The 22029-nt window shown below is 39.3% G+C and overlaps 1 protein-coding gene across 1 annotated transcript in view; it reads left to right on the top strand.

The window, feature by feature from the left end:
• The window catches only part of LOC113226328 (dynein heavy chain 2, axonemal), a 129451-nt gene that overhangs the window by 41088 nt on the left and 66334 nt on the right, over window positions 1-22029 (top strand). The window contains 19 exon segments of the mRNA XM_026458914.1: window positions 362-478; window positions 1733-1876; window positions 3595-3693; window positions 4412-4631; window positions 5887-6049; window positions 6246-6424; window positions 7029-7221; window positions 7766-7907; window positions 8388-8525; window positions 8667-8885; window positions 9480-9723; window positions 10464-10600; window positions 12397-12558; window positions 13695-13897; window positions 14628-14813; window positions 17516-17680; window positions 17874-17986; window positions 19952-20097; window positions 20683-20866. Coding sequence (XP_026314699.1) covers window positions 362-478; window positions 1733-1876; window positions 3595-3693; window positions 4412-4631; window positions 5887-6049; window positions 6246-6424; window positions 7029-7221; window positions 7766-7907; window positions 8388-8525; window positions 8667-8885; window positions 9480-9723; window positions 10464-10600; window positions 12397-12558; window positions 13695-13897; window positions 14628-14813; window positions 17516-17680; window positions 17874-17986; window positions 19952-20097; window positions 20683-20866 — 3154 coding nt within the window.

Below are 22029 nucleotides of genomic sequence, written 5' to 3'. Positions count from 1 at the left end.
TGCTTTTGAACTGTTTTTTGCCTCCTTGTCCCATAGCAGCGGGACACTGTTTAGTGTCGGCAGACTTAAGCAAATAAATCAAAAATGTGTACATGTTTGAATAAATACCAGTTTCTTGTTTCAAGATTGAAAAATCGCTACATGTATTTGATTATTTGTTTATTAAAAATTTTACAAAAAGAATACTTATTCCTCAAAACATGGCTGGCAGCATTGGAACAACAAAAACCTTACCAATTTAAGTTGAAAGAAATGAATATGGCTTATGTGTATTAAGTTCAGTTGATGTGTTGATTTAAATCCTACTCCTAAACCCTAACCTAGTTAAAGCATATAATATAATCTTTTTATTTTTTTCCAGGCACTTGCAATACTTCTGATGTATCACCCCAAAGCTCAAGCGCAAGGACTGTTAAATGATTATCTCCACATGGTCCTGTGTTGCCGGTCTGATGAAGATAAGAAAGCTGTCCTCAAAGTCATACTTTCTTTGCCAGAGAAGCTACTGAGAAGAAATAGTACATAATATTAGTGAATAGTGCAAATTGTGAATGAACAATTTATTTATTGGACAACATAAAGTTTCAGTGAAATGTGTTGTATTTTGCTTTTATTACATATTCAATAAAAAGTGATAAATACTAATTTAAATTTTAATTATGTTTTTAGATATGTACTTCACCTTTAGATTATGATCATGGACCAATACTGTAATTAGTGGTGATCACAATAGATCAGTCAATGGTCGCAGCGATGAGGGGGATGCATAGACCCTGAATGAAGCTACCTAGTAATAATGATAATGGACTTAAAACTCGAGGACTGCTAACTTCCCTACTAAAGAGCATAGCTGAGAAAATCTCGGTTTTACACAAAAATAAATACAGTATAAATTTATAATTTTATACTGTCTCCTGACCCGAGTTTCACTTTAGTTTATCCGCTTGTTGACCTGCATCTGCTTTGGTATAAAATAAATTGGTTGTTCATCTAACCAATATCTAGGATTTTATAATGCTCTATATGTGTAACGAGCTTCGCCGAATAAAACTGAGAAATGCTAAAGTCACGTGTTATCCTCATTTCAGTGAATTCTAAACTTCAAAACGCTCCCCTGTAAACTTGCCAATTTCGACATAAGATACTTTACGTAGGAGGGTCGACATGGCCGAGAACATCAATTAATTCCTTTTTAATATGGAATATAAGAAGTCAGTTTTTTTCCTTGTAATATTATTCAAATCTTATTCATGAACTAAAATTATTTTCTGAACTTTGACAAATATGCGTGTTGTTACAAACTATTGCATTGTGTGTTACAAACTAATTTATAAAGTTAACGCTTCCCAATATAGAGGTAGATGGCGCTAATCCTAAACAAAACAAAAGAAGACACTATTCTTAAAAATCTGTGCAATAACCGCCATTAAGTTGATTTGCTTGTTATCACTAGAAATTAGTTTTCATAATTTGCAGCTTGTCAATGGAAAATAAATTAGTCATAAAAATAACTATTTGCTACTGGTCGCGACATCTGGTGTAGCTCTAAATACCCCATTACGCTGTTGTGTATTGCGACTAGCAGTCCTCTTGAGTTATCGGTCCATGGTATTATAATTATGTGCATAAGGTTGATTTTCACTAGTCTTTACACTTTTTGTTCTCAAGTCTACCAACTTCAAATCAATCTCCTTTATTGTACTTACAAAATTGTAAGAAATATAAATTTCAGAATGCCATGGGTCTCCCTGTAGCGAAGGCAATGATGTCTGAGGATGGAGAGTGTATTGAATGGAGATACAATCTCATTCTCGACGGCCCGGCCGAACACTGGCTACTCGGTTTGGAGCATACCATGAGAATCGTGCTTAGAGATGTAAGATTCACATGTTTTTGCTTGGGAATGCAGTAGAAATTTCGAACTGACGAATCATATTGCTAAAAGTATGTGTGTAGTATGTTGTTATTATCTTATTCGCATGCAAAATTAATTTTTCGCTGAATATTAGCAGCACGAATCTCGGCTGAAATAGGGTCGCCTGTGAGCCCTTTTTAGCAATACTGTGCTTTAAATTTAATCAAGAGTGCTGCTGCAATTTCGTAGTATAAGCCATTTCAAGAATTAGCCATTAGGTATAAGTTTTATAGAGTTAGCCATTTTCAGAACGAGTCATTCGGAGAATTGGCCTACTTTTTAGTTATTACCTATTTTGCGAATTGGTCATTCATCTACTAAACCTACTATTTCGTAGTTAGTATGTAGTTTATTTCTTGTTGGTATTATTATTGATAACCAGAAGTAGCGACGAAATGTCATTTAATTTGTTTGAAAACTATTCTGCCGAACCATTTCGGTGACAAGTAACAACTGCGTTCCTCAAATCGGCCAGTTTAACTGGAACTTTTGTATGAAGGACGAAAATTGAAAAATTACATATTTAATATTTAATTACCGATGAAATGTGATTAAGTTTGTTTCGTAATTAGATGTTTTACTGTTTTTCCCAAACCACCGAATGGAACAACCCCCCCAATTTAAAGATATTATCTTTATTATTACAATAAATACAGAATATTTTTGAAATATACGGAGACGTATACACTTGTCAGTTGTTCGCGCTGTACTGTTTCAGCTTTCTAATTTGTGATTTCAGCGCAAACGAGAGTTGATATTTAAAAGTGATATAAGGCCCATTTGCCTGAGGAGTTGTCAGAGATGGATGGCCCTTATTTCGTCTCTATTTCTGGTTATATACTGTATGACTGTATGACTATGAATGGAACAACCCCCCATATTTAAAGATATTATGTTTATTATTACAATAAATAGATAATATTTTTGAAATATACGGAGATGTACACAGTGGTCAGTTGTTGGCGCTGTACTATTTCAGCTTTCTAATTTGTGATTTCAGCACAAACGAGAGTTGATATTTAAAAGTGATATAAGGCCCATTTGCCTGATGAGTTGTCAGGGATGGATGGCCCTTATTTCGTCTCTATTTCTGGTTATATACTCGATGCTATTGATGTATTGATTGAACAACTTCTGCCTCGAACCAGCGAATTTTTCGCCTAACCGGGGCTATCGAAAAATTCACTGGGTCGAGACCAGGCTGATCGAAGAAACATTTTTAATGTTTGTTTGCTGTTTGTATCAATAATATCAATAAACTAGTGGAGTATGTTCACATAAAATATATGAATAGCATGATAGTAAAAACATTTCAGTATTTAAACTGCATTGTTGTACAACGCACTAAAGTGCAAATGGCGGACATTCAATAAAATAAATCGTCGGTTTATAGGTAAAACACACAAAAAATTTAAATCGACTAATGAAGGTCAAGATTTTGTGTTTTCCCTGCAAATGGATTATAATGATTGTACCTGTTATTGTAACTTGAAGGACATTACGCACGAAAATTTTCTGTCGTTGATCTTCTCAATGAAATAAAAATAGAAACTCCTTTTTATGCAAAATGGGGCCTAGTGAGTTTTGCCTTTTAACCAACGAATATTATTTTTGGTAGTGGGTTGAAGTTTGAACATGAATTAGGTAATTTGAGAATTGTGAAAATGATGGTATTTCAGAATCTAATAATAACTCGCGCGGCACTGCGGAAGTGCAAATATGAGAGAGAACAGTGGATAAATGATTATCCTGGACAACTTGGTATTACGGCTAGCAAGGTCAGTTCGTCTTTCTGTCTAATTCGTTTAAGAACTATTTTTTGCGTGGTTCATAGCGGTGTCTCTTATTCCAGCGTGACTACGGTCTCATTTTCAAAATGAAGACTATATTTAGCCGGTTTTTCCTTGCAATTTTAAATATTGGTCATGACCTAAAGTAATTATTTTCTGAATTTTGACAAATATACGTGTCTAATAGATGGCATTGTGTGTTACAAACTAATTTATAAATTAACGCTTCCTAATATGGGTAGATGGCGCTAATCCTAAACAAAATATAATAACCACTATCCATAAAAATCTGTGTAATAAGCCCCATCTAGTTGATTTGTTTGTTATCACTAGAAGTTTTGATAAATTGCAGCGTGTCAATGTAAAACAAATTAGTCAAAAATAGCTATTTGGTACTCGTCGCGACATCTAGTGTGCCTATATGTAACTATCCGACCACACTATCTTGTATCACTAATAGCAGTCCTCTTAAATTATTGGTCCATGGCATAGCCTCCCAAAGTTTTTGGCTCACCGTCCACTTTGGCAAGATAAAAAAATATGCGCTACCGCGACCCCTGGGCGGCGGCGGTAGGGACCACTTTGGGGGAACTATGGGGAAATAGCGAATTAAAAAAAAATGTTTATTACTTATTACTACATAGGTATAATCAATAGTGCAAATATGACACATTTTGTGTTGCTTTATGTATAATTAATCGCTCAGATTCAATGGACATCAGACTGCACCCGCACTCTATGCCGTTGTGATATAATGAAAGAAAAGAAACCGTTAAAGAAACTGCGCAAGAAACAGAACTTGATCCTTGCCACGCTACAAACGATGTCTCGGAAGGAGATCCCGAAAATTCTACGGGCAAAAGTCAACGCTTTGTGTGTCATTGAGATACATTCTCGGGATACCGTTGATAGGATGTATAAGATGGGTGAGTTAAAAATAAACCTAAATGCCCTTGGGCAGTAAGGTAATTTACCCGTATTAATACATCCATCTCAAGTGCCGCATTGAGATTAGAGAAATAACTTAAGTCAACTGGTAATACACATATACTGGCATATTTAGCGGAACACTAGTTAAATCCGCAAAATAATGCGTCGTTTTTTCAAGTGTGGTCATGCTCGGAATTAGTAGAGGCAAAGCTGCAGAACCTTGAACACCGTAAAGTTGCCTGCTTATCGATATTCCACAAGATGTATCACGGAAAGTGTGCCAAGGAATTGCATAATTTGATTCCGCCTTCCCCTTTCATCATCGGGGGACTAGGCGTAGGCTGGGATTCCAGCCCTGTGTTGTGGATATTCCAAGGATTCGCACGAAGCGTTTTGCTTCCACATTTATATAGCTAACAGCTATGGGGTGGTATTCCCTGCCTGCAGACTTGTTCCCTGAAAGTTATAACTTGACCTTTTCAAGGCGAGAGTGAATAGGCATTACTTAAGTGGCATGCTACATCGTCGACCTCATCGTCACTTTCCACCAGGTGAAATGGAGGTCAAATGCGCACTTACTTTTTATAGAAAAAAGATACGTTCTTGTAAACTTCGTAACCTTTAGTTGTAAAAATTTTCAGCCATCTCTTTTTCACAAAAAATGCATTTTAGTTTAATTTAGATTTTATTTACATAAAGGTTGAGTAACGTTGTACTAAGCCAATGTCAATAGATGTTAATTTTATTGCTACCTTATCTATAATTCTTATTTATTTATTAACGTTACTATTTTATAATGTTTTTTTATGTAAGCTACACGCCTGATCATACAGTTGCAGTGCCACTCAGATCTTTAAATTGCAAAGATCTGAGGAGCACTGCCACTGCGCCCGTCACTTTGTGACATAAATTGACAAGTCCCACGTGTCCCTGTAATTTCACCAGCACCCTTACCCTTCATACCGGATCTCAATATGTTTAGTGTTCCGCTAAATGTGCTGGTGGCTGTAGTTGACTTGTGCACTAATTCTTTTTATCGAATTGATGGCATACACTATACTATTGTGGCCTAGAATTCCGCCACGCCGACTGCGTCACTAGCAGCCGCCATTTAATCCTCAAGTGTGCAAGTTTTTCGCAAGAGCCAAAGAATAAAAATCACCAATTTTAAATGTTTAATTAATCTATACTATTATTGCAAGAGTATTAACAGATGTGTTCTCGTTTTAAGTTTTGAATTTGATTACTCAGGTTGCATGCACGTAACGGCATTCGAATGGTTCTCCCAGCTTAAATTTTACTGGGACCGTGAACGGGAGGACTGCTTCATTAGACAGACTAATACGAACTCTATTTATACTTACGAGTATATTGGAAATTCTGGTCGCCTTGTGATTACTCCGCTGACTGACAGGTAGACAATGTTGACTACTTTGTAATGAACGCTTGTGTATAATTTAAACTATTTTTTTTATAATACTAAGTGACGGGACGAATAAGTCGCGCGTCTGGTGGTAAGCGACACGTCTATTCATAATAGTTGCAGATACAGATTACAGATATCTTACAAGTTCTCGTGGTAGAAATTCGTGTTAAATTATAATTTTCAGGTGCTACATTACCCTTACAACAGCTCTTAATCTATTTCGCGGCGGGAGCCCCCAGGGCCCAGCCGGCACAGGCAAAACTGAGACGACCAAGGATTTAGGCCGAGCACTAGCTCGATGGGTCGTCGTCACCAATTGCTCAGATGGCCTGGATTATAAGTCCATGGCTAAGTGTTACTCAGGTAACCTCAATTCTTTTAAAATAAAAAGTAATATAAAATTAAATGTATTTGAGAGAAAATGTTTCCTATTTAACACTTACCATTTTTGATGATTTAATTTTCGTCATTTTGAAGTTTTAAAAAGTAAATGTAGAAAATTCGTTTAAAAAAATCAAAATAACAGAAATAAGATGGCGGCTTTGAAACGTGAGAAAACCAAACTACGGTGATGAATTTATTACTATATCGTAGAGTGAATACTCGTATGAGATTTCTATGTAATTTGTCAATGTAAACGCAATAATGTTGGTAGCATTTTAATCAGTTAAATTATACCTCTTTCAATTACTTTATTACTTTAAATTTTTTTCTACAAAAAAAATCCGTAAAAACGAATTATGTGAAAACGCGTATACGCGTAAGGCGACGATATATAACAAGGGATACTTCCTGTGTAATAACGATCCGATTGTATTCTAGGTACTTCATTGTTTTCAGGGAATAGAGTTTCCTCTTTGCCTTTCGATTGAGCAATAGAGCTAAGAATATAACGATTTTAAGTGTAATTTGTTTATCTATGAAAAAATTTAGAATTTTAAGGTATCATTCTTTGTAACTTGGTTAGGCATCGCGCAAAGCGGCTGTTGGGGCTGCTTTGATGAATTCAATCGCATCAACATTGAGGTGCTGTCGGTGGTGGCTCAGCAGATCCTGAGCGTGCTGCAGGCGCTTTCGCTCTATCAGAAGCGGTTTGTGTTCGAAGGCGCGGAAATCAAGATAGACAGTAACTGTGGCATCTTCATTACCATGAACCCTGGGTAAGGGAAAAACTATGTTCAGTATGAAGGAATCATCAATATAAACAGGATTTCTTTCCGCACAAAGGCCGTAATTATGTAGTTGAATATGTACAGCAGTGGTATCTTTCAATTATAAATAGTCTTAGGTATAACGTAATGAACCTTTAAATGAACAAGTTTTGTTTCAAGACTGAAAAAGCGAACAAACTTCTATCCGTTACTGCATTAATTTGTTTAGGGAATGTTATTTTAATGTTAGGTTGCTCAAAATGTTTCGGTCCAAAGCGCAGCGAGCGAACTTTTCTTGGCATCGACTCATGTTGCGTAATCTATGAACCTTTCCTCAACCGATATGAAATTTGAAAATACCTTAAAACACAAACAGGTTGTGACGATGTCCAAATTTTGAATATAGATCTGTGATGTAATACAATTGAGGTGAAAGATCCAATGTTAATTCTTAATTTTGTGCTCCCAAGTGTGCAAAAAGAAAAATAAGGAAGATTGCTGCGCTCTGATAGGGAATAAACAATCCGCTTAGTTACCTAAAGTAATCTTGCAGCTACGCCGGTCGAACGGAATTGCCGGACAATCTGAAATCTATGTTCCGACCGATCGCGATGTGCGTGCCAGATTCGCTCATCATTGCCGAGAACACCCTGTTCTCAGACGGGTTCAAGGATTATAAGGTTAATGCTAAGAAGGTAAGCCTCCACATCCTCTGGAATTAGCAGGTATTTAGTAGCAGTAGCTCCTTGTGAAAGAGTTCGTCCAGCGAAGTACTGCCACCTTACCTATTTCTGCCGCCAAGCAGTAATGTCAGCATTACTGTGTTTCGGTTTTGAAGGGTAAGGGTGCTGGTGAAATTACAGGCACATAAGACATGTCAACTTATGTCTCAGGGTGACAGTCGACTTGTCCGTCCCGTCACTAGATGTTATAAAAAAAGGAAAAAGGGATGTATCTGCAATGTACCTAATTCCCAGGGGACGCTGGTTTTCCATACATTACATCCGGGAAATAGGTCTTATGTCACAGCATATAACACCAACTTGAAAAGTAACGTAAACCAACCTATATCTTCATATACTGTTTTGGTCCAACATTTATTATTTATGACTCAAAAAACATCATGGGGAAAGTCTAATACTGGAATATATACAGTTTATAAATTTCGTGCCCAGGTCTTCACGTTATATCAGCTGGCAATGCAACAGCTGTCGAAGCAAGATCACTACGACTTCGGTTTACGGTCTATGGTGGCGCTACTACGGTACGCGGGCGTCAAGCGACGCGCTTACCCGCATTTGCCTGAACAGGAGGTTAGATAGTATTAGATAAGTTAGATAGTAGGGTTGCCGAAGACAGTGACCGCCGGGCGTAATAAGCTGTCTGCTTTGTCGTATCATAATATGACAAGACTCGGGAAAACTGTCAATATAGATTCGGCCTTGAAATTTCAGATGGTAATCCTCGCTATGTGTGACATGAACGTAGCCCGCCTCACAGCCAAAGACGTACCTCTCTTCCAAGGCATTGTCTCGGATATCTTCCCTGAAGTGGAGATCCCTACACTCGACTACGAAATGCTGGAAACCGCCATCACAGCTGAGATGAAGATTAGTAATCTACAGCCTACTAAAGCTGCGTTGTTGAAAGTCATACAGACTTTTGAGACCAAGGTACGTCGACAGTGACGATGGATGTCTTTTGTGCTATATGAGGTCTTAGTAAATAAGTCACGTTTCCTAATTATATTTATTTATAAAAGTGCCTACAGATTTGATCCATTTTTTGACGATCGACACGTGATCAGACAAAATCGAGTAAACGTGTAAGAAACAGATGATCGAAATCGTATTTTTTGTCGACGGACACGTATGATCAGGCCAAATGGAGTAAATGAGGCAACAGACGATCGGCAGTGCATTTTTATATCAATCGACGCTGTTGAATTGAAATCAGGCAAAGGTGCCTACAGGGTTTTTAACCGTGATATTTACCGATCGCTGACAGGTGACAGTAACCGACAAAATCGACCAAATCTGTTCGATATCTTATTGATCGTCAAAACACAACACATCGAGCGCCAATAAGGATCGTTCGATCAAGCGAATCTGTAGTCACCTTAACAACTTTAAGAACTTAAGCAGCTAAACATCAGAGGTTCACAGATTACAGCAGGTCACTAACATTATTGTGCTTAGAAACCCAGCAATGATCGTAGGACGTGGTTACAGATCAGTGCCATCCACAAAATCGACTAATTCTTGCAGAATTCGCGGCACTCAAGTATCCTTCTCGGCGATACGAATACAGCTAAAACAGTATCCTGGAAGATGCTAGCGAACACGATAACGCGTCTTAAGAACGAGCGAGTACCCGGTTTCGAGGCGGTACAAGTATTCCCGATGAACCCTAAGTCTTTGACCTTGGGGGAACTGTATGGGGAGTATAATCTTGCTACTGGAGAGTGGAAGGACGGTGTGCTGTCTAGTATTATGAGGAATACTTGTCAAGGTATGTAGTAGCTTTTGTATTCTTGCAACGCTTACTAGAGGTCCATTTCTAAATACAAGATGACGATGAGATTGGATGATCCGGCGTTCTATTCCTGCTTCAATACTAATGCTTCATTTGAAGGACTGGTTATTTGGATACGATTTAATCACATGTTTCCTAGGGTTTACGTTCGCTGTTTAGTCATTCCAAAATTCACTCCCACTCCCATGGACACCACCTGTCCATGGCTCTGTCAAACACAGTCCTGTACACTGGCTGATCCGAGGTCAGGATCTGAACTTAGAAGGTCCCTATGCTATATGTCCATGGCACTTATATAGGATATATCACCTGTCTTTGTTACGGACTAAATCACGGGAGACGCATCAAACGGAATGTGGCCGAAAATGGTACATGATCTAGCCGATGCATGTTCACATCATCGGTTCATTAGCCCTTGGAACGTCCCCTTGCTGGAAACGGATCTTCTCTAAGGAGAGGGTTTAGACCAAAGGTCTAGACTTTGTACGGAACTATAACATCGTGTGGAAACCTGCACGTCGAAGAAGGTTTACAATCCTACATGTATAAAACGTGTTAAGTGCCTGACCCGCATTTCACCAGAGTTGCGGACTATGGCCTAAAGCCTCGCCTGACAAGAGGTCCGTGTCCAGCAGTGGGACATAAATGGGTTGATGATGATGATGTTTTCGCCTTGTTCACTTTTTCTTTTTCACATTTGGCCAAATTGTTTACAGATGAATCACCTGACCTAAAGTGGATCATCTTTGATGGCCCAGTGGACGCCATTTGGATCGAAAACCTCAACTCCGTCATGGATGACAATAAGTTGCTTACTCTAGTCAACAGCGAAAGAATATCTATGCCTGCGCAAGTAAGGCCCTCATGAAATATATTCTTTAGGGGCTGGAGATGATCTATTATCGCCGCAAATAGTGTCATTCGTGGTAATAAATGACACAAGTTGTTACAATATTATAACTTTAGGTGGCACGATATCCACGATTGCATAGTATTGTGGATTATCAAACACGAGGAAGAAGAAGCACACAATAAGCAAAAGAATCACTATTATAAGTCGTTAAAAGTCCCGTTGCTAGTCACTGCTCTCTTCAAAGATGAGGACTTGGTCATTGTCTTGTTCGTCACTGTTTAGAATTTCCCACGTCAAGGGCTGTGAACTTTCTTCAACGTGCAGGTTTCACCACGGTGTTTTTCTTCACTGTTAGTGAGAGGTATTGGCTACAAAACATTCACGAATTCACGTTAACTTAGAAATGAATACTGTTGCATAATTTTCCTAAACATTTCAAAAAATGGAAATTTTTCCAATAAAATTGAAAAATATTGGAAAAATATAATTCGTGTGCTTAGATTCTTCGTTTAGAAATATATTTGAAGTTTTATTTAGCGTGATGAATGAAATAAAATTGTATTGCTAAAAAAGCAAGTTTGAGAAAAAAGATCTTTTTAATAGTTTTCGTTCAGTAACTTCAAAAATATAGAATATATAAAAAAATATCATTGACTTACAATTATATGGACGTCGGGTCCGCGCTAAAAAGTGTCCGCATTTGTAAGGCGCTAAAATCGTATACAGAGCGCCAAACTCCGCTTTAGTCTTCATTTGTTCGACTGACAGCGCGATACTGCGATGATATTACAATTTAAATTTCGAATAGGTTGACTTGGGACATTTTTTTCGTGGTTTTTGTATTAGACCCGTCGTCCATTTATTTGTAAGTCAATGAAAAATATGGACATTTTTGTCATGAGCCAACTAGAAATGAATGACATCGGTAGAGGAGAGTTGGGTATTACCGCGCGGCTGATAATTTCGCGCCTCTGTATATCTCAACAACTACATGCTACTTAAGTCTACAGTGCCCTAGTATCATAGCCTAGTCATGGCGTAGTTTGACATGTATTACTCCGCATGCTATACTAAGTATATATGTAGCCAAATAAATTACCTACTTACGACTATAAATTTTGTTTTTAAAACCAAGCCTGAGCTTAATAATAGGCCTTATTGCTTAGGGGTACGTTATTACCCACCACTCTCCCCTATGTGCCATCACTGGAACTGTCCACCTCTTAATTGAGAAGCAATGATGCTCCAGATAACCAGAAATAGAGACGAAATGCATTTAATTTGTTTGAAAACTATTCTGCCAAATTATTACAATGACAACTTTACTACGCTCCGATATTTTTTTCACTTCAAATAGACCATTTTAACTTAAGCGTGTCTATAATGGACAAAAATTTAAAAATGACATATTTAATATTTAATTACCAATGAAATATGATTCCATTTGTTTTATCATTAGATGTTTTGCTGTTTTCCCCACACCACTGAATGGAGCAGCCCCTCATTGTCAGAGATATTATCTTTATTACAATAAATACAGAATATTTTTGAAATATACGGAGATGTACACACTTGTCAGTTGTTGGCGCTGTACTATTTCAGCTTTCTAATTTGTAATTTCAGCGCAAACGAGAGTTGATATTTAAAAGTGATATAAGGCCCATTTGCTTGATAAATTGCCAGGTATGGATGGCCTATGGGTTTCGTTTCTATTTCTGGTTATATACTGTATGACTACGGTACAACCACGCTAACGTACCGCTCAGAGAACATAAAACAAATATTGTTTATTACAGGTGTCTCTGCTAATAGAAACGCTAGACCTGGCAGTGGCGTCTCCGGCAACGGTGTCCCGCAACGGGATGGTGTACAACGACTACAAGGACTGGGGTTGGTGGCCTTACGTCAACTCCTGGTTGGACGCTATGTCCGCGCAGGACGTTGAATATGCTGAACTGGTATGTGCAATCAGTATTACAAAGGTCTAGCAATCAAGTTAAAACAGTAGTCATCACTATGAATATCAGCTGTGCTTTTGGTTCAAATTTGAAAAGAATAAAGTAAATTTGGAAGTCATTACGATATCGCCGGTGTTTCGTAGTAGCAGTAGAGCTCCTTGTGAAAGAGAACGTCCAGGGAAGTACTGCCATCTTACCTATTTCTGCCGCCAAGCAGTAATGTAAGCATTACAGCGTTCCGGTTTAGAAGGGGAAGGGTGCTAGTGAAATTACAGGCACATGGGACTTGTCTCAGGGTGACGGGCGCAGTGGCAGTCAATAAGATCTTTGCGATTTAAAACTTGAGTGGCACTACAACTGTTATGGATAGGCGTGTCGCTTACCACCAGGCGCACGACTTGTTTGTCCCGTTACTTTGTATTATAAAAAAAGAATGGGCGAAAGCGCAGTTTCGAAAAATTTTTGCAGGGGAGCATGTTTTAGGTTTTAACGGCTGTTTTAAAATTGGATTTGAAACAGGACGTAAATATTTCAATACAATCGTCAAAAACTAAAACGTTCCTCTAAATTTTTTTTGGAAATTAAGCTTTCGCCTACAAACACCGACGATATATACCTGTCTAACATAATGATAAGATCTAATGGGTATACAATCTTGTGTGCGACTTTACTAAAACTGAAGCAGGCGAGGGTAGAGCTCGCCGCTGCCGCTTGCGCCCGCACTGTCGTACTGAGCGACCGGGCTGTTAGGGCTTTGGCACGCAGTTTCCGTCGAGTCAACGCCGCGGAATCTCATAAATAAGTTCCACGGACTGGTTGAAACATGTCGAGCAAAAATTCGACTAAACTACACAATAAGGCCAGTTTACGAAGAGCTTCGCGCCATATGGCGATGCTACGCGTGGGCGGTTGTAGTACAAGTAGTAGTGCAACTCAAAACAAACTTATAAATCACGTGGGGCATTCGAGTAGTACAACGCGAGTCGCAGACTTTTTTTACATTTATGACTAAAATAATGATGTGATACCGTGATTACCTTGACACCGATTAACCGCCACGCGGAGCAGAGCTCTCCTTGAGCTGGCCAAGCAGCGGTCCGGAACCGCCGGCGGCTGAGCGCGAGTAACGTGCGCAGCTGCGCAACCACTTCCTGCGCATCCTGACGCCGGTGCTGGAGCTGAAGCGCCTGCAGCTGCTGGAGGGCGCCAGCGTCAAGGGGCAGGAGCTGACGGGCGTGCGCTCGCTGTGCCGCCTGCTGGCGCTGCAGCCGCCGCCCGCGCCGCCGGGGCCCGAGGAGGAGGACAACGACAACTTCTCCAAGATGCGCTTCCTCTTCGCGTTAGTCCTCACCGCAGAACGATAACTGCTACTACTGTAGAGCTTAGTTTGTGTGGCACGTGCGCCAACAGTAGGCGGAGTTCCGCGAACTTGAGCCCGGTCCGCCATTTTCGATTTGTACGTTACGGTCGTGTCAATCTCGTGTAAAGCATGCCTTATTTCGTTATTTTAGAGTGCTATCTTTTTTAATTTATTTAATAATTATAAAACACATTATCACGGTTTTACTTTACACTCTTAAACCTAAACAAATTTGTATGAATGTTGCAACTCCTCTAACATAACGTGTAAAATAACAATTTTATTAAATGAAAACAATGTACGAGAAAAAATATATAATGAAGGTAAAACAAGTTATACCTACGAGTCATCGGCTTACCGCCGCAGTAGAGCGCTATCTATGCTATTTCTATTTATCGTAATTATTATTTTGTTACAAGAAACGAAAGTAAAGCTTATTTCTTGAAATATCATCGCTTATTTTTTGTGAACATTTCGAACCCGCCGTCGTTCAGCTATTAACCGCTAGAACTCAACAAGTTGATTGAAATTTCAATGTAAAATCAAAGGTATTCATGTTATTAAACTTTCAACATTATGCCAACAGAGTAAAGTTTAAATTATATTAACAGTCCAGAATTTATTACTTTCTAAATTTGAAACTACAACCAAACAATTACATCAATTTTTCTCTGCCGCCCGATATCACTAGCTGCGCTTGCGTTTGCAGGATGATTTGGTCCGTTTGCTCGACCCTGGAGGAGGAGTCGCGGAGGCGTATCGACAATTGGATCCGTGAGCACGAGGGCATCTTCCCTTTGAAGGATACGGTCTATGATTACTACGTGGACGAGAGATTGCGCGTCTTTAAACCCTGGGAGGACAGACTACCAGACAACTGGAGATTTAACGCTAGGTAAGGATAATTTTTGTGTTATTGTAATTATTATTTTTTATATTTTATTACTACGGTTTAACGTTTAGTTTTGCTTACTTCTACTTTCAGCAGCTAATTGTTTACCTTTGCATATAAATAGGCAATTAAAATCAGTATTTGACGAACATTCAGTCCATTTCAACATTTAAGAACATAACAACTCATCTAGCTTGTATCCTTACCAATAAACTATACATATACTATAACTTAATAAAAATTTATATTGTTACAACAAAATAATTTGTAAAACAATGTAGCGTAGATTGTAATGCTTCTTTGTAAAATTAAAAATAAGATATTTAATTAATAACTTTTGTGACTATAGTGAAAAAATAGGGTTGTTTGCATTAATATTAGACATAACTGCGTACCTATATTTTAGGCATCTTTTTTGACAAATTCTTTTATATTGCAGCTTAAAAAGAAATTTCGTATATTTAACAATAAAATAATTGGTAGTTATAAATTAATGATTACCTATATAAAAATAATTATGAAACAACTCCCAGAAAGTCCTGTTTCATTGTAAGTTTTATTTATTTGACGGTCTTTTTACATTCTGTTTTAGTCATGGCGAAACAATGCAAAGTAGAATTTAAAGTAAAGGAATGTACCACTATTTTCATATTTCGGTCATTCCCGGACTAGGTATCTACTACCTAAGTTTCGTGGCAATTTTTATTAAGTATTTAAATATTCAATTATAATTATATTGTATACAATACTTGAATATTAAACAATATTGCACGATAAAAAAATCGTATAACTAATTAAATAAAAAAGTACTACGCTGACCTTCATGAGAAAAAAGAGCAAGAAACTCTAGGGATTGCTCTTTTCAAATAAATGCTATAGAATACTTAAAATTTTATTGAATTGATATTCAATTATTTTTTGTGAAATTACTCCACTTGTTTGCTATAATTATTATTACAAATATCGAAAACTCAGAAAAAATCCGGTCGGTCCGAATCCGGCCGGATCGAAGGAATTTTTTCTGAGTGTTCGATCTTTGTATTAATAATTATAACATGCTACAGAATACGTTTTGAATCATATTTGTGTGGAATCTAGACTCATGTTGTCTTCCCATACGTCTTTATCTAACACGTAGTCTACAATTTTGTAATATGACTTTTTAATTAAAATACTTTTACTGTAAGTTTTAAACTTAGGAAATGGTAATCCTAATATATGCTCCAGAATCTTATTGTAAAAACGTATACAGTTCCCCAAAAAAGAGTCGGTTTACCTTGGTTAAATGAAATCGTGGTACCATGAGTTTGGATTTAGTTCTAAGGTTATGGATATCTTCTTTCTTAACGAAATTATGTATATTTTTACGGGTATACAAAATATTTGGGTAAATGTACTGTGATACTAGTCATGATACTAGTTTCCTTAAACTTTTCTCTAAAAGAAAGAAATCTGAGAACCTAAACGGTACACAGAACGAATCGCTCGTCTATCTCTTCTCATCTATCTACGTAAAGTGCTTTTCCACTGGCGAGGCGAGACGGGACGAGGCGAGGCGAGAATTGAAATCTCGCTGACTTATTTCCACCAAAAATTGCCATCGCGGTCTCGTGTGGTCTCGCGTGGGCACTCGCGATCTCCTGCTAGGGTTATGAATAGTGAAGATACAGTGCGGTTCAATTCGTCAAGTCATAAACACGCGGCTAAAGTACCATGTCCCGCAAATTCTTATTATTAAATATGTTAACGGAAGGAGAATCAGACGGAGATACTGTAAGAAGAAATAATCATGTTGTAATATAAGCTGTTTGAAATAAAAAGAACTTTTTAGAAAATAACTTTTTTTATAGAATCTTTTATCCCAGAGCAAATATTACGATCTAGCAAAATACACATAAAAAAGTTTACAACTGGCACTGGTATGTTTACTTTATATTGCAACTATGTTGTGTGTATATATTTTTGAAAACGATGCAATGTTTTAATTGTGGTTACGTAATTATGATAAAATCACAATCCTAATCGTATACATTTTAATGCAATTATAAATATATAATGTGCATTGTATAAATATTTACGAAAATGATATGTATGACACCAGGACTATATATTTTTCATTGACTGTAGTTTGTTTATTTTTCTTTGCAATTAAAAGTATACCTTCTTCTTCTTCTTCTTCTTCTTTACAATGGTGTCGTGATTACATATTTTTGAACACGTACATTACACGGTAAATTTTTTTAAATATCTAATTTTTGCATAATTTCGAAAATGCGTGAACGTTTACATTTCAATGCACGCGACTGTATCCCTCAATCTCGCGATTTTCATTAATAGCCATCGCGAGCACGCGCGAGCTCGCGCGATATCGTACGAGACATCGTGAATCGTGTTTGCGTTGCAGAGTTAATAAAGAGTCTATGTAGGCAGCAATACGGTTCAATGTTACATCAACAAATATTTCAAATCTCGTCTCGCCCATCCTCGTCAATCCCGACCATTTCCACCGAAGATGCGCTAGGAGAGAATGGATATTTTGCCGTACAAGTTTTAAGAATCGTCTCGCCTCGTCTCGTCTCGCATCGCCAGTGGAAATACACCCTTAGGCGTCAATACTATACGCTACGGGCGTGTTGCTTAACACCAAGCGCATGACTTGTTCGTCCCGTTGTGTGTCGTAAAAAAAAATATATTAAAAATTTCAGCGCTGGATTCCACACCATTCTAGTGCCAACAGTGGAGTTCATTCGCGTACAAACCATCGCCGTGGATTTGCTCAAATCTGGTTACGGTATCATCGTAGGAGGACCCACGGGCACTGGGAAGACCTTTCTCATACAGGGGACTTTAGCCATGTTGGACTCTACCAAGTAAGTTTATTTATTTTGTGCAATTATCTGTATCTTGAGTTTGCAATGTTGATAGCTATTAGCGGTTGCGTACAATTACTTGATTGTGTATATTGTAATTTTACAGCGCCCATAGTGGTCATAAGAGGAAAAAAATTTTTTTATAGTAAAGCTTGCGTCTAATTTACGTAAATATAACCTTTGTGACGATTAGGTATAGCACGCAAGTGTTGAATATGTCTGCGCGTACGACGGCCGCGAACGTGCAAGACATAATTGAGGCTCGCCTGGAGAAGAGGACTAAAGGGAATTACGTTCCAGCTGGAGGTAAAGACCCATTGAGAGGAGTGACATAGGCTGTGGCTCTGCCTTAGTGAAGTAAAAGGGAAGTGCTTGGTCTACATAAATTTATTAAAGGTAGAAAATGAAACGCAAAAAGGAAAAAAGAATAAAATGATATAAAAAAGGTACAAACAGTATAAAAACACTACCAATACTAAACAGTCTTATAAACAAGCACCATATCTTTCTACGTTAGTTTTGATTATAGTGACTCTCTCTACCTATCCTTAGGGCGTACGAGAAGGACACTATAACCTGTGCGCGCACAGGAACCTTACAAGTTCAGGTTCTGCCCCCAGATCAGCCAGTGCACAGGGTTGTCACCGATCTCTGTCACTTGACTTCATCCGGTTCTTTGAGAGGCTAGTGCCTCGGGTGAGCCGCCCCGGGTGTACGTACAGTACCATCCCTATTTTCCAGATAGGTACCGGAGCTGTAGGCACGGTCACTTCCCGTTGCGCATTGCACAACTAGCAGTTGCCACCGCTAACCGCGTCGACTCTTGAGTCCACTACCAAATATCCTCATTGGTGGCGGAGCTGTAAGGCACGCTCACTTCCCCACGCCGAAAAACGACGTCTCTCCAGTTCCCAATAACCTAAGCGGCTGGACCGACCGGTGGATATCTAGCTTATCCTCTACTAGCTCTCCGGGCTAGTGCCGGAGATGCCAGTCGCAGTGTCCTGCGACAATATCCGGACATAGCTTCCAACTTAAAGGGCAACTCACGTGCCCCGCGCGTCTCCTCGCTTCAGGCCCTCAACTAGACCACTACTAAGACGCGCTAGCTGCTCACGAGACAGACGCCCCGGCACTAGCAAAACCGGGGCAGACAAACATGTCCGTCTCTGCAACTAACCACAAACCCCAACGAGTCCTTACCCAAGTCCGGGTCCGCCAGAGACGCCCGCAAAGGCGTATCACTGGCGGAGGGCTTGGCCCGGACGCTCGCTGTACCCTGGTCTTGCCGTCGAGCCCGTAGTCTCTCCGGAAAACCCTATCTCTCGGGTCGGTAGATAGGGACCAAGTCTTGTAAACAATCCACTTACCCCAAGAGGACCTATATGAGTTATTCCTAGATGCCTTCCATCGAGTATATAACCAGAAATATAGACGGAATAGGGGCCATCCATCCCTGGCCACTCATCAGGCAAATGAGCCTTACACCACTTACACTACAATATCAACTCTCATTTGCGCTGAATTCTCAAATTAGAAAACTGAAATAGTACAGCGCCAACAACTGACCTGTGTGGACGTCTCCATATATTCCAAAAATATGCAGTATTTATTGTAATAAAGAGAGTATCTCTAACAACGGGGGGCTGTTCCATTCGGTGGTTGGGGGAAAACAGCAAAACATCTAATTACAAAACAAATGGAATCACATTTCAACGGTAGGTAATTAAATATTAAATATGTACTTTTTCATTTTTCGTCCATTATAATCATAATCATGATTTTATTTTCAGACAACAAAAGACCAGCTTTGTAAGTAACAATGCTATGCATTAAAATTATACGATAAAAATCGGTATAATAAATACAAAAATAATAAATATATTATACCAAAGCTCAAGTTAAACTGGTCGTTTTCGTCTGTCGTTTCGAATTCGCGCTGGCCAATCGGAGCGCTGTTGTTACCGTAATGATTTGGCAGAATAGTTTTCAAACAAATTAAATGACATTTCGTCTCTATTTCCGGTTATGTACTCGATGTGTATATAGCTACACACTTGTCTATGTCTATTGAATATCACCTTCAGAGCAACGGAACAAGATTCATCAATGTGCTGTCGTCTGTACATTGTGGAACGTAAATAAATAAGAATAAAGAATGGAGATGACTTCATCATCATACCTATGAAGGTATATGCCGTCGCTGGGACCTCTAAATAGAAATGCAATAGCTATTCCGCTGGCCTACACTCTCACTACTCCTTTATTCAGGCAAGAAGATGATAGCGTTCATGGATGACATCAATATGCCTGTGCGCGACGAGTACGGTTCGCAGCCGCCGCTCGAGTTGGTGAGGCTGTGGCACGACTACGGCTATTGGTACGACCGCAACAAACAATGGCGTACGAATATCAAGGTCAGACAATTTAAACTATAGTTGTTAATTTTTTTTATAACACTAAGTGACGATGACGGCATGAACAAGTCGTGTAGCTGATGACACGCCGGTCCATAACACAATACAATAGAACAGAAAAATTCTTTATTGTACACCGGAAAAGGAAACAAGTACGACACAATTAAATTAAAAATAAGAGTTAATACAATGGGCGATCTTATCGCTTTAAGCGATAAGACTTAGCTTAAACTTACTGTGCCCGTCACCCCGAGACAAAAGTTGACAAGTCCCGTGTGCTTGTAATGTTAGCAGTACTCTTGCCCTTCAAAACCGGAACGCAGTAATGCTCACATTACTGCTTGGCGGCAGAAATGTGTAAAGTGGAAGTATTTCCCTGGACGAACTCTAAGTAGCTCTACTGCTATTAAAATGTTCTTGAACAGGCATAGATAGTATAATACTATACCAGAACATCTGTATTTGAGAACCAATCTCATAGTCTCAAGTACAGATAAAGAAGCTTCCTAAAATAGTGAAAAATATAGATGGTCGGGTAGTAAACGAAGTTAGGGTCGCTGGTTGCGTTAACCCACGTCGGTCTAGGACATGGTGCTGGTGGGCGCGGCCGGTCCCCCTGGTGGAGCGCGGTCCCACCTGCCCCCGCGGCTTCTGTCGTGCTTCCACCCCTTCTTCATGACGGCGCCCACCGAGCAGCAGCTCATGAAGATCTTCGGCACCATGATCGGCCAACACTTGCAGGATTTCGACGAGGAGACCAAGGGAGTCGGTGAGCTCAGTGGGATCAAAAGCGATATTTTTTTAATGATACCAAATGACGGAACGAATCAGTGGCAAGCAACACGCCTGTGCATAACAGTTGCAGTGCCACTCATTAAATCGCAAAGATCTGAGGGGCACTGCCACTGCGCCCGTCACCCTGAGACATAAAGTTGACAAGGCCATTGTGCCTGTAATTTCACCAGTATCTTTACCCTTCAAAACCGGAACGTATTAATGGTGACTTAGGTAAGCAGTACTGCCTTTTTTATCGCTGGGAAATGTTTTACGCATACCGCTCGGCTCGGGGGAGCATCGACCCGTTAAGTGGTACTACCGGGCGGTAGTCCCACTAAAACCCAGCGGTTAACTCCATCGCCATAGAGAGACGCCCCAGAATCCGTTTTTTTGCACCTTTAGGCTTGGTGGAAAGGGTCCCTCGACAATCAGTCCTGCCCTGAACAAACTCTTTCACAAGGAGCTCTACTGTTTCTGCTCTACTGCTTTTAAAAAAAATATATAATAGAAACGCGCTTGGCAACAATATCACCTGACGTTAAGCGACGATGTTACCGACGATGCCTACTCATTCTAGCCTTGAATAGCTCCAAATTGTACTTTTCGGGAAATACAGATGCCGATAGAGTATTCCATTCCTTTGCCGTACGCGTCAGAAAGAGGAAGTAAAGCGCTTAGTGCGAATCTTCTAGTCGACCGAAGGAGGAACGGTGAGGGCGGAACCAAATTGAAAAGTTCCTGCGCGCACTCCCCGAAATGTATTCGATAAAAAACCGACAAGCAGGCTACTTTTCGGCGATGTTCGAGATTTTGAAGTTTCTTATATCTGAAGATTATTATTATTGTATTTATTTTAAACTCTCGCCTCTCCCAAGGCCTAAAAGATTAATTTTGATTTGTGCTGGAAGCGACACGCCACAGAAATCCAACCGCCTCGAGCTGTTAGAAAGGCTGACTGGAATTAACCCATTTGCGGACAAAACAATTGGGATTATTTCAGTGGAGGCCACATCCCACAGGTCGGTGATCTCGTGCGCCAGGTCGAGATACTTCCGGCGTTTCTCGGTTTCAGCTTTCACGAGACCCTCCTCATGCGGGATGGTGAGGCCCACAAGAAATACGCTCGACTGCGATCGATCCAATATCACAATATCA

This window comes from Hyposmocoma kahamanoa, unplaced genomic scaffold (genome assembly GCF_003589595.1).
Source record: "Hyposmocoma kahamanoa isolate Upper Pololo Valley unplaced genomic scaffold, ASM358959v1 190, whole genome shotgun sequence".
Taxonomy (NCBI): Eukaryota; Metazoa; Arthropoda; class Insecta; order Lepidoptera; family Cosmopterigidae; genus Hyposmocoma; species Hyposmocoma kahamanoa.
The sequence above is the reverse complement of the archived record's forward strand: the minus strand, read 5'-3'. Positions and strand labels throughout refer to the sequence as shown.